This window comes from Pipistrellus kuhlii, unplaced genomic scaffold, assembly GCF_014108245.1.
Source record: "Pipistrellus kuhlii isolate mPipKuh1 unplaced genomic scaffold, mPipKuh1.p scaffold_m20_p_6, whole genome shotgun sequence".
Taxonomy (NCBI): domain Eukaryota; kingdom Metazoa; phylum Chordata; class Mammalia; order Chiroptera; family Vespertilionidae; genus Pipistrellus; species Pipistrellus kuhlii.
Window position 1 is genome coordinate 39,900,767 of NW_023425562.1, and position 12,558 is coordinate 39,913,324.

The following is a 12,558-nucleotide window of genomic DNA, read 5'->3' on the forward strand; positions in this document are numbered from 1 at the left end:
GATGCATTCAAATACAAATTTAAACTTTTACCCGGCCCCCCTTTACCCAATTTTACTTCTGTCTGCAGCACCTTTTTTTCTGCTCTCTTATCTCCTTTTCCCCATCTCTCTCCTCTTGTGGGTTGCTTGTTTATACTGAACTTGTCTGACATTGTTTGATTTTGGAGGTACATTACGCAGTTAAAGAGGGTAAGTCATTTAGTAACGCGGAGTATGGGAATCAAATCAAAATAAAACAAAACTCTGCATTCTAGCAGAAACCGGTTTGGCTCAGTGGATAGAGCGTAGGTCTGCGGACTGAAAGGTCCTATGTTCCATTCGGGTCAAGGGCATGTACATTGGCTGCGGGAACATCCCCGGTGGGGATGTGCAGGAGGCAGCTGGTGGATGTTTCTAGCTCTCTATCCCTCTCTCTTCCTCTTTGTAAAAAATCAATAAAATATATATATATAAAAAAAAAAAACCAAACAAAAAACCCCCCTCTGCATTCTAAATTGTAAAGTTCTGGGCCTGGAGAACCCAGATTGGCAGGGACATAAGCGAATCGCTGCAGAGCGAGGGTCATGGCTGGGCCGGGGTTCTGTCGCAGCCCCGCGCTCAGACGCGGGAACCCAGGCTGGCGGGCGCGGGGGCGGGCCCGGAATTCCTGGACTGGAGCACGGCTGGGCCTGAACTACAAGTCCCGACGTGCCGAGCGGGCAAAGCCGGTTCCACCTCGGCTTGCCTCCTCATTCTTTCCAGTCCCTACCTGCGAGATGGCTGTGTGGGAACTGCGTGGTAGCCACTATAGAAAAACTCTTAAGCTTCCCTTGGGACGCAGGGCCGGGAGCAGCTCGCGGAATGGCTCTCACCGGCCGGGTGGTTCGCCCCGGCGTCGCGGAACCCGTTGTCCCACGGCCCGAGTTTCCGGGGGGACAGTCATCGTGACCGGACGCTGTGGCGCGGCGGTTTAATTCTCCGGCGGCGGCGGCCGAAAGAGGGACGCGATGGTGTTGACGGGGCTCATCAGGAAACTCGGTAACAGTCAGAGCCGTCCTCGCGGGCTTCGCCTTCCTGTCGTTGTCACTGGCTGAAATGGCCGTGTCACGTTTCCCTTCCGATCCCGGCCTGACCAGGGCAGTCCCCGGGGACCCGTGTCGGACTTGATGTCAATGCCGCAGTGAGCTAGCCCGAGGCACCAGCGGCCCAGCTGGTGGAAGCATTGGTTCCTCTCTGTCCTCCTGACCCCGCCGACCCCCGCCCTCTGACACTGCGCCCCTCTCTTCCCCCCCCCCCCTCCCGCCCCCGGTCTCGCGTAACCACGGTCCTGGGGCAGGTGGCGGGTGGGCGGCTCGGGGCGGAGGGGAGCGGAGACCGGCTGCGAGCGGCGTGTCCCCGCAGGTCACCAGCTGGCGGAGATCCGCGAGCGCGCCCTGCGGACCGTGCTCTGCAAACTGGAGCTCAGCCTGATCGCCGCTGCCGACCTGGCTCGGGACCGGCTGCTGTTCGTGCACCTGCTGCAATGGTTCAACTTCCCGTCGGTCCCCATGAAAGCGGAGGTTCTCGGCCTGCTGAGCAGGCTGGTGAAGGTGCGAGCATCTCGACGTAAAGAATCAGAGGAGCGAGTGTTTCCTAGATCATTGCATTGGAGCATTTGTTGGAAAGTTCATGTAAAAGGTTTTTGATTTTTTACAGAGAGGGATAGAGAGTTAGAAACATCGATGAGAAACATCAATCAGCTGCCTCCTTCACACCCCTCACTGGGGATGTGCCCTGCAACCAAGTTACATGCCCTTAACCGGAATCGAACCTGGGAATGTTAAAGGTTTTTGAAAAACAACCGGGGAGGGTGCATTTTTAACTCATCTGGTTATAGGACCACATTTCCTTTTTTCTTTGATTTGTGATGTTAAATCTCACATTGTCGCCACTGTGCTTTGAAGTGACACAGATCTTATGAGTTCTGGTGGATTCTGGGTTTCGGGATCATCTTGGGGAGATTAATAGCTGTCATTCTGTTTTTCCGGGTGTTCTTTTATTTGCATGTTAAAAATTGGGCGGTGTCCACATGAAAAAGGACTCTTTTAAAGATAATGTTACACAGACCATTATGGTTAATACATCTCACAAAGGGTGTTAAATTGCCTTTCCTATATTTGTTTTTCAGATTTATGTTCCTCAGCATACTTGAGAATAGTTAGTTGCCAGAGTCAGATGTCAAACTGCAAGTTTAACCGTTCAAAACTGTCAATCGCTGCGCAGTTGTGGGTGATTTAAAAAAAAAAAAAAGATGTATTTTTATTGATTTCAGAATGGAAGGGAGAGGGAGAGAGACATAGAAACATCAATGATGAGCTGAAACCGGTTTGGCTCAGTGGTAGAGCGTTGGTCTGCGGACTGAAAGGTCCCAGGTTCGATTCCAGTCAAGCGCATGTACATTGGTTGCAGGTACATCCCCGGTAGGGGGTGTGCAAGAGGCAGCTGGTCGATGTTTCTCTCTCATCGACGTTTCTAGCTCTCTATCTTTCTCCCTTCCTCCTCTCTGTAAAAATATCAATAAAATATATTAAAAAAAAAGAAAAGAAACATCAATGATGAGAGAGATTCATTAATTGGCTGCCTCCTGCATGCTCTACATAAGGATTGAACCCACAACCTGGGCATGTGCCCTTGATCAGAATTGAACCCCGGGATCCCTTTGGCCCACAGGCCAACACTCTATCCACTGAGCCAAACTGGCTAGGGCCAGGGTGATTCTTATTACTTTGCATCCTTTGGCTGGTTGGAGGTAGGAGAGATAGGGTCAATGTCAGTAGACAGAAGTAATAAGTAGGAATTATAGTGTTCAGTGTCTGGGTTTTTCTCTCGTAGTTGTTGTTAAATGTTTTATGTCTCTATAAACCTGTGTCCTATTCATGGAAGTTCTTTACTTTTGGGTATTTAAGTGCAAGATTTAGTTTTTAAAAAAGGAGCATCTGGTATACCCAAAGTGTTGTAAGATAAAGTCTAGTCTTTGATATATACTGTTATTCACAAGACACTCTTCTTATGCTTTCAGTATTCCCCAGCAGTCCAGCATTTGGTTGATCTTGGTGCAGTTGAATTCTTATCTAAACTTCGTGCTAACGTGGAGCCAAGTCTACAGGCTGAAATCGATGGCATTCTGGATGGACTTTTTATTCTTCCTTCAGAAGTCCCTGCCCTGTGCTCTGCATCTTACCAGACAGATCAGATTGGTAACTCTTTGGAATCATTCTGATGCATTCAGTTAAAATATAAATATACTAGTGGCCTGGTGCACGAAATTAGTGTACATTAAAAGGGAATTAATTAGAGGAAATCTTTTAATACTGCTATCTGCCCTTTCTCTATAATAGAAGTGTCAGAGATGAAAGAAAATTAGTAAAATGTATATGAAAATCTCCCTCTTGTCACAGTCTGAGGTGCACCATAGGACCCAGAGTCAAATCCCTGCCCACTTACGTGCACCTGGAAATCAAGTGAGACCCAGACCCGGCCAGTCCCACTCCCATCAAGCCCGGCAGGGCAGGGGTTGCAGCCTCAGGTCCCCTGGCCCCAGCACGAGGGCATGAGGGCATGATGACCATTTGCATATTAACTCTTTATTATATGGAATTGGTTCTAGTGTTTAATTATAAGGAAAGGGACCTTAGATTAAAAAAAAAAAAATCCCCCAACTTATTTTTCTTGTGTTAACACACATGTGCTTGACCTTTTTTCTCTCCTCTACTGTCAGAGGAGGATACACTTGTATTTATTATTGTTGTTGTTTTTAAGAATATGTTTTTATTGATTTCAGAGAGAGGAAGGGAGAGGGAGAGAGAGAAACACCAATGATGAGAAAAAATCATCTATCCACTGCCCCCTGCCTGGCCTCCTACTGGGATTGAGCCTGAACCTGAAGCCCGGATCTGCGCCATGATTGGAATTGAACTGGACGTGATTCACGAGTCCATGCTCAACTACCATGCCACACAGACTGGGCTGTATTTATTGCTTTTTTTGGTGAAGTGGCCTAAAAGTTTCTTTTTGTGAGACCAGTTTGACACATTATTTATTTAACAGTAACAGATTTTTTTGAGCACTCGTTACCATGAGCTAGAGATTTTTCTCAATGTTTTACACTTGCATTTTTGGACTGTTTTTCATGTAAGGGGATGTTAATATGGGCCCTAGCTTATGACTTTTTTATGGGGTCCAATCAAAATGAGCTGCACATGGTATAGTGTATAAAATCAGAGTCAAAGAGACATTGATTTCAGGCCCAGTTCTGTCATTAATTTTGTCACCTTGGCTAAGATTCTTAACAGCTCCAGCCTTTAGTTTTTTCAGCCCAAAATTGGGACAGTGAGAAAGAACATTTTATAACATTATTGTGAGGATTAAATGAGCAGTGCCTGAAAAGAGCTCAGCATGAGGCCCGACATCTATTAGCTATTGAGCTGTTAGTGACTCTATTTGTGTTCTTGTTATTTTATGCCCAATAGAGTGCCTTGAATGTGGAAGGCATTTGAATTGATTTAAAGAAAAAAAAAAAAGGCTCATAAAATTTATGTGATGGGGTGGTAAAAAGTGTTTCTGCTACCACATTTTCCTCTGTATTAGTGCTGTACTGCTGTTGCTGTGACTGTTGGTACCACTGTTAACAAGAACAGTGGTAAATGCCACTTATTGGGTCCTTGCATGATTGTGATTTTTAACAACGGATTGTACAATTTCTGTCTAAGCCACATGTGTCAAACACAAGGCCTGCGGGCGAAATCCGTCCCGCCAGGCCTTGCAATGTGGCCCGAACCGCGCTGTCATCACTGCACTCCGCTGCGTTTCCATCACAATGACAGTTTATGACTGTTCAGTAAACCATTCGGCCCGCGATTTAGGCTGGATTTTAGATTTTGGCCCCTTCTCTGATTGAGTTCGACACCCCTAGTGTAAGCCATAAAGTAGAATCTTAAATTGTGAATTTTCAAGGTAGTTCCTTATAGATGAGGTTAGAAGTAAGGCAAATGTTTAATATCTGAATTAATATTAAGAACTGTTGTGAAAACTTCAAACAGAAAATTAGAAAATGTAGTTTTAGCCTTTTTCTCATTCTCATTGTCATTGTATCTGCACTGCTGAATATGTAATCATGTGATAGAATCATGAAAGACATTGAAAGATAGTGCTTGACCTCTTTGACTTTGACAACTTTTTAAAAAGATGTTAATGAAAATTTTAGTGACCAGGCACTGTGTAATTGGAATACAAGAGAGGAAGGAGGTAGACTTAGAAGCAGAGATGAACAGTCCTTGAATAAATACTTTGTAACAGATTCTTTATGTACATTGTAGATATTTTATTCTAACAAATAATTATATTAATGGTAAAAGAAAAAGGGAGGGAAAAACCATTCAGTTTGAAATTAGCTCAACATTCACATTTTTTACCGGTTTAGGAAGACAGACTATTCAGAGAAAAACAAAACAAAACTGGGTTGTTTCTAATTTTTAAAATGATTTAAAAACTCAAGAGAAAACATTAATTTTGAAACGAGTACCTTTCATTTGTAGCAAATAATGAATCAATAATAATACATGCAGTAATATGTATTTTCTTTTCAGAATTGCCACAGCCGCCAGAAATCTTAACAGGATATTTTCCTCAAGACAGAAGTCATTTCCAGCAGATGAAAGTGCCTCCAGCACCTTTGGGTGAGTACATGTAGGGAAGTAGATCTGCTGACCTGGTACATCAGAAATTAATGTACTTTTACTCATTGTTGTGAAGACACATTGTGCTCAAACTTGAATGTTTCAGCACCACGCTGAGTATTTCAGTTTCCTCAAACTAGTTTGGGATGTAGAGTCTAAATGGTAACATTTTATGTTATTCTAACTGCATTTGAGCAACTGGATAGGCAGGTGGTGATAGTGGCAGTAGTACTTTCGTTGCTTGTTGGACACAAACCCTTCATCAGGGACTGTGCTGTGCACTATGCGTTCCTCATCTCATTCTCCAGCTCACTCAGTGTACGCGTCTTCCAGACACTCAAGCCAAGACACAGCGTCTTCTTCATTTCTTTATTTGTCTTTATCCCAACATCCGCTGATTCTAGAGTTCTGTTTAGAGATCTCTTCTGGGACATTCGTGTTGGGTTGTGTCCTGTGTGGTTGGAAAAAATGTGTGTTCTAGGGTATATTTGCTGACATCAGGGATTCAGTTGAACTCAGTTTGGATGCTTGTTTTTCAAAAGGTTCTTTAGAAACTCTCAGATTAAATAATAGCATAAGATAGAACAGAAAATTTGTTCAGCTGTTAAAACACTTTATCTTCCCTTTCTGGAACAATTTTGTTAAGCTTATAGGGAGCTTTGGATTTGAGATGGTAGTCCTTTGTGTGTGTGGCTGAGTGGCAGTGAGAGGTGTCTGAAGGGAGCAGAGCGTGGTACTTGAGTGAAGCTGCTGAAAACAATAAGGACACTTGTGGGGATGCAGGTGAGTTGCAGTGTGTGGATTAGTGGTCTGCCTTGTTTTGGACACATTTTTATGTGCAGTGTAAGCCTATCCTTCCCTCCACCCACCTTTTGCTTTTCTCTGAGAAAGCAAACTCTGCTTTTATGTTAGCACTTTTATTTATTTATTTATTTAATAATTTAATCTTTTTAAAAAAATATATTTTATTGATTTTACACAGAGAGGGACAGAGAGTTAGAAACATCAATGAGAGAGAAACATCGACCAGCCGCCTCTTGCACAGCCCTACTGGGGATGTGCCCGCAACCAAGGTATATGCCCTTGACCAGAATCGAACCCGGGACCTTTCAGTCCACAGGCCTATGCTCTATCCACTGAGCCAAACTGGTCCCAGCTATGTTAGCACTTTTAAAAGACGCAATTGTGCTGGGACCGGTTTGGCTCAGTGGATAGAGCGTCGGCCTGCGGACTGAAAGGTCCCGGATTCGATTCTGGTCAAGGGCATGTACCTTGGTTGCGGGCACATCCCCAGTAGGGGGTGTGCAAGAGGCGGCTGGTCCATGTTTCTCTTTCATCGACGTTTCTAACTCTCTGTCCCTCTCAATTCCTCTCTGTGTAAAATCAATAAAATATATTAAAAAAAAAAAAGATGTCATTTTGAAAAAAAATAAATAATAATTATCTGAATATAAAGATTCCATGCTCTTTTCAAAGCATTAGGAACAAGGATTGTTTATCATTTGGAAGGGTTTTGTAGATACTATTTCTCAGTGTTGCTACCTAAACCTGTACTATATAAAATCTGCTAAAAAAATGTTAAGAGAGTAGATCTTTAATGTTCTTACCACAAGAAATAATTAGTAATTATGTGAGAGGTTGGAGAGGTTAATTAACTCTACTGTGATAATCATTTTGCAGTGTATGTGTATTAAATCACCGTGTTGTACTCTTTAAACTTATACAATGTTAGATGTCAATTGTATCTCAATGAACCCGGGGAAATACGCCTATTAAAAATTAGTTTGAACTGTGGTAGTTTAAAATTTTGTTGGTTTCTCGTATTTCTTTTAATCTTTAAGGTTGAAGACATTTGATTTTCAACCTTACAGTCTTCAAGTCATCTTCAAAGAGGTTTAAGCATCTAACACCATTTAGGATATTTAAACATGACTAATTAGATATAATATGTGATTTTAAAGTCATTTTTAATTTCTGTAATTAAAGGTCTTCAAATACCATTTCTTTTTATCTTAGCTTTATATTCTGGTCAGTCAGTAAAATAGGAAATGTAATTGAAACTAAATGTCATGGGAATGGCCGGGGAGAGGTCAATGGGGGAAAAATGAGACTCATGTAATACTTTAAACAATGAAGAATTTAAATTAAAAAAAAACACACTCAACTAAATGTCATTCAGTATGAGTTTGTGTTTAATGCTCTTCTAATTAAAACCTATGAGTTTTGTTTAAAATACGAAAAGTGTGCTCTGTTATTTATCTTGTGGATGGACACATTTGCAGCTGGCCTTGTTTGGTGCATTGTAGGCTCCTGTATATGTAGCTTCATTTGGGGACTTAGTTTAAAGGTGAGTCTGTCAACATTGTCTTCTTTGATGGCGTAAGTTGTGCTCTTCCATTACCAGCGATTCAGACTGTGAGGTGTTTGAAGTTTTCTACATTTCCTTGGCTACCCCTGACCTCAACTGACAGACACGTCCTCTCCTCTAATGAAAGGTACAGTGCCTGATGTGGTTCAGCTACTTTTGCTTCACTTCTAGCCTTGCACCTGGTAGTCACTACTATACAATTTCAGCAGGAAGAAAGACACAAGTGGCTCCAGTGAATGGAGTAATGGGACGATATGCATGATTTTCAGTATTTCAGAATGTAAGCCAGAAAATTCCTGTTTGCCTCTAATCAGGCTGCAGATTGTGGCTGAAGTCTCATGCTCATTCGTCATCTCTGATTTACCAGCCTCCGATTGGCCATTGCTGTGCCTTTGCTTAGTGAAAATGGAGAAATTAAACATAAATGCAGTCTTTTTAGTAGACAGTATGTTTATTTCAATTGGGCTTTGTGATAGGTTAGGGACCCCTGATCTTATGTAATGGATGTCATTACCCTCAATCCCAACATAGGCAGTTGATATATAGAAATTGGGAGAGTATCTTAATGTCTAGTTTCTTTTTTTTCTGAAACTTTAATTTCTGTGACTACTACAACAAACATGCACATGCGTGCACACCTGCACACACACATGAATCTGGAAAATAAAGACCAACTTGCTAGCATTAGGGCCAGAGACAGGAAGATGCTGTGAAGTGATTTTTGCTGATGGCACTTTTGAGGCCTCAGTAAACTCTCTTGGAAAAACATATTGAAGAGGTAGCTGCAATGGGAAAGGGGCAGGACGGACATGATCTGGCAGTTCTGAGTCAGTCCCTTAGGGAGAGAGATGCTGTCCAGTGCACAGCTATGGGTGGGGGATGGGGTTGGTGGACTGGAGCTGGGCTGAGAGAGGGGGGTTGGTTTCTTGGGGTGGAGAGTAAACCACTGCTACATCTCTAGGAGGGAGACTATTGTCTGAGAAGCTGAGGGTTATCCTCTGTACAGAGGGACCTTCCAGCTTGAGTCACCTAGAATAGAGAAGAGCAATAAGGAGCCTAATTCCTATAATTAAACTCTATAGTTACTGTTATTTTTTCTGTCTTATTTCTTAATTTGCATAACAGATGTTATTGAATTCTGTGCCCTTTGACCTCCTTAATCTCATTTAGCAGCATTGTGATAGGCTCTGGGTATGCCATCTTGAGAGGGGTCTAGTGGGGGTACAAAGCCCATAGTTGACATAGCAGCAGATCCACTACAGGCTGTGGAAGAAGCGCCTGTCCACAGTTGTTTATTGTTTAGAGACCAGATCGAGGAAGGCTTCCCAGGGGAAGCGATGACTTGGCTGAGACCTGGAGGATGTGAGTAGAGTCATTTGCTATTCAGTGACTTAGAATCTGGGATAGGTAAACTCTTTTAAAAAACAAATAATGCTCTTTTGTAGCTCTTTAAGAAGTAGTAACCACACTTTGATCTGGAACACCTGTGAACTATTGAAGGACGTTATCATGCAAGATTTTCCTGCTGAGATTTTCCTTCAAAGGCCGAAAATTGTTCAGGTGTGTATGCTTTTTAATTGTTTTAGGTTTTGGAATAGAGAATTTTTGGAAGGAAACAAAATTTGCAACATAGCAGTCCTTAGGAAAGAATTGTGCACTGCTGTATTTGAAGGATAAAATGTTTAAACCACTTGTTCTCTGACTTATTTGGGTAGTGGTAGTTCTTCTGATAGGAGGTAGTCTCATTTGACACATGTAGTCCAATTTGGCTATTCTGAATTTACCACTTCTGGGTCACTTAAAGGGTGAATACTAATAGGCTTTGGAAATTGAGGTTAGGCAGCAGGAACCCTCCTGACATTAAGAATAGCTTGTTTCTCTGATTATCTGGTATGTTAGGCACAGTGCTGGATGCTGAGGGAATGTGATACGAGGAATGAAGATGGGTTCTTTGCAGTCTGGTCTGTTGCTTCTACAGCAGAGACTTTGGGACCCAGGCTTGTACAGCAGAGGCACTGGGACCCAGGCTTGTACAGCAGAGGCACTGGGACCCAGGCTTGTACAGCGGAGGCACTGGTACCCAGGCTTGTACAGCGGAGGCACTGGTACCCAGGCTTGTACAGCGGAGGCATTGGGACCCAGGCTTGTACAGCGGAGGCACTGGGACCCAGGCTTGTACAGCGGAGGCACTGGTACCCAGGCTTGTACAGCGGAGGCATTGGGACCCAGGCTTGTACAGGAGAGGCACTGGGACCCAGGGCTGGAATTGGGGCATATCTGCAGCTCCACAGTCACAGCGCTGAAAATCATTCCAGCGAATGGCAGTTATTAATCCATATGTGGCCACTGTTAAATGATAGCAGAGGAAAAGCTATTAATTACCAAAACATAGTAAACTGACTTAGCTGTTTGAGATGTGGAAACCTGGATGTGTTTTTTAGGAAGTACTGTGAAACTTCATGTCCTGAATGGGGAGTAATACCTAATACCTGTGTTCTCTCAGAATAGGTGCTCCCCTAACAGGTTTTAGATATAAGAAACACTGACTATTCTATTCACATTTAATTTTATTTTGATCCATATTCTTGCATTATGCCAAATCACTTTTTGCCCATTTCTGTTTCTTGCCTTCAAATATTTGGCAACTTATTTGCTTTGATTATTCACTTAACCTTCCTTCAGCTTCACATCCTCCTTTGAAGTTGAGCACTTAGTTCCCATTATCATTTTCATGGTTCTTCATTTCAGAGCCTTTTCTCTCTGCTGAAGCTGGCTTTCGGAGGTGAGGGGACACCTCGCTTGGCACTGCAGTCAGTATCCTGCTTGCAGCAGCTGTGCATGTGTTTACGACACAGACTTCACTTCTACCGAGATCCAGGCTTTTTCTCTAGCAAACAAGGTATTTATATTTATTTATCCACTAGTTACTGGTAGTCTTTGCATATTCTTCTGAGAAAGAACCCCATTATACATACTGTTAGAAATTACTGGATATAAATTCTCATAAGTAAACTCTCATTCCTCAGCTAATGATCACTCACCCTTGAAAGCACACTGTGAAAACGAAGTGTTGCTGGAAGCCAGGGACTAGGATTCTGAGCCCAGCTGTTTGGGTATTTTAGCAAATTATATGTTGTGTTAATAAATTGTTTGGATTGAAAAATACCGATTTTTTATATTATGACAACTATTTTTATGCAACTTTTGATGTCAGAGTTTATATCATCACAATCCCTGACTTTTCATGGAAAAAGCACCACCTAATGGACAAATATAGTACTAGGCTGGCCTTCTCAAAACTGTATTTCAGTGCATTGAAAGTTGAATACTAAGTTAGAGTGATTGGTGATCATGCTTCACCGCTAATCCCTCCTGCAGCCCCTGGTAACTCCAGGGTATTATTTTGATTCATTCACATAGGATGGCTGTTGTTGTGTTGACTGTTGTCATTTTTTTATTTGACAGTCTGAGGGAAAAGAGGTACCCTAACTAAGTAGTCAGGTATTACAAGTTTTAAAATTTTTTGTGGCATACTGGTTGAAAATTGCTGCTCTAGTTTATTGAATTTGTGTGTTCTAAGTACCTCATACAAGTGTAATCCATGCAAGGGGAACTTGGCTTATTTCACTTAGCATAATATTTTTAAGAGTCATCCACATTGTAGCATATTCCAGGACATTCTTTTTATGACAACAATTTTCCATTCTAGTATATGCCACATTTTATTTATTCACTCATGTGCTGATGGACTCTGATGTTCTTACCTTTTGTTATTGTGAATAATGTTTGGTGAACATTGGCATATCTATTCAAGCCTCATTTTCATTTCATTTGGGTGTATATCTGAGAATGCAATTTTTGGGTCATATGTTAATCCTATGTTTCACTTTCCTAGGAACTGCCCCTCTATTTTCCACAGTGGCTGCCACCATTTTACATTTGCATCAACAATTTTTGAAGTTTCCAGTGTCTCCACATCTTTTTTATTTATTTAATATATTTTATTGATTTTTTTACAGAGAGGAAGAGAGAGGGACAGAGAATTAGAAACATTGATGAGAGAGAATCATCGATGAGCTGCCTCCTGCACACCCCCTACTGGGGATGTGCCTGCAACCAAGGTACATGCCCTTGACCAGAATCGAACCTGGGACCTTTCAGTCCGCAGGCCGACGCTCTATCCACTGAGCCAAACCGGTTTCGGTGTGTCTCCACATCTTACCAACACTTGTTATTTTTCTTTTTTTAATCATAGTCATCCTAGTGAGAACAATAGACAGGGTGGCCTCAGAGCCAGAGAGAACAACACACAGTAACCCCAGCCCTGCGGCTGTGGCGCTGGTGTGCTGAGGCTGAAGAAGAGACAAACCTGCAGGGGGGCTGGGTTCGATTCTGATCAAGGGCATGTACCTAGGTTGCAGGCTCCTCCCTGGCTGAGGCCCAGGTCAGGGCTCATGCAGGAGACAACCAATTGAAGTGTGCCTCTCACATTGATGT

At 42.6% G+C, this 12,558-nt stretch overlaps 1 protein-coding gene across 3 annotated transcripts in view; it reads left to right on the plus strand.

Annotated features, from left to right (window-relative positions):
* The first annotated feature begins 878 nt into the window (after nucleotides 1-878).
* The window catches only part of RTTN (rotatin), a 106,737-nt gene continuing 95,057 nt past the window's right edge, over nucleotides 879-12,558 (plus strand). For 2 of the 3 annotated variants that reach the window (XR_004984390.2, XM_036418611.2), the window contains exons 1-7: nucleotides 879-1,017; nucleotides 1,381-1,568; nucleotides 3,038-3,215; nucleotides 5,604-5,693; nucleotides 8,098-8,188; nucleotides 9,507-9,621; nucleotides 10,810-10,960. Coding sequence is in view for 2 of the 3 variants with exons in the window: in XM_036418611.2 (XP_036274504.1) it covers nucleotides 987-1,017; nucleotides 1,381-1,568; nucleotides 3,038-3,215; nucleotides 5,604-5,693; nucleotides 8,098-8,188; nucleotides 9,507-9,621; nucleotides 10,810-10,960 (844 nt within the window). In the remaining variant the exon portion in view is untranslated. Of the gene's footprint in view, nucleotides 1,018-1,380; nucleotides 1,569-3,037; nucleotides 3,216-5,603; nucleotides 5,694-8,097; nucleotides 8,189-9,506; nucleotides 9,622-10,809; nucleotides 10,961-12,558 lie in introns of those variants that run through there. The other variant, XM_045574297.1, reaches the window with a different exon arrangement.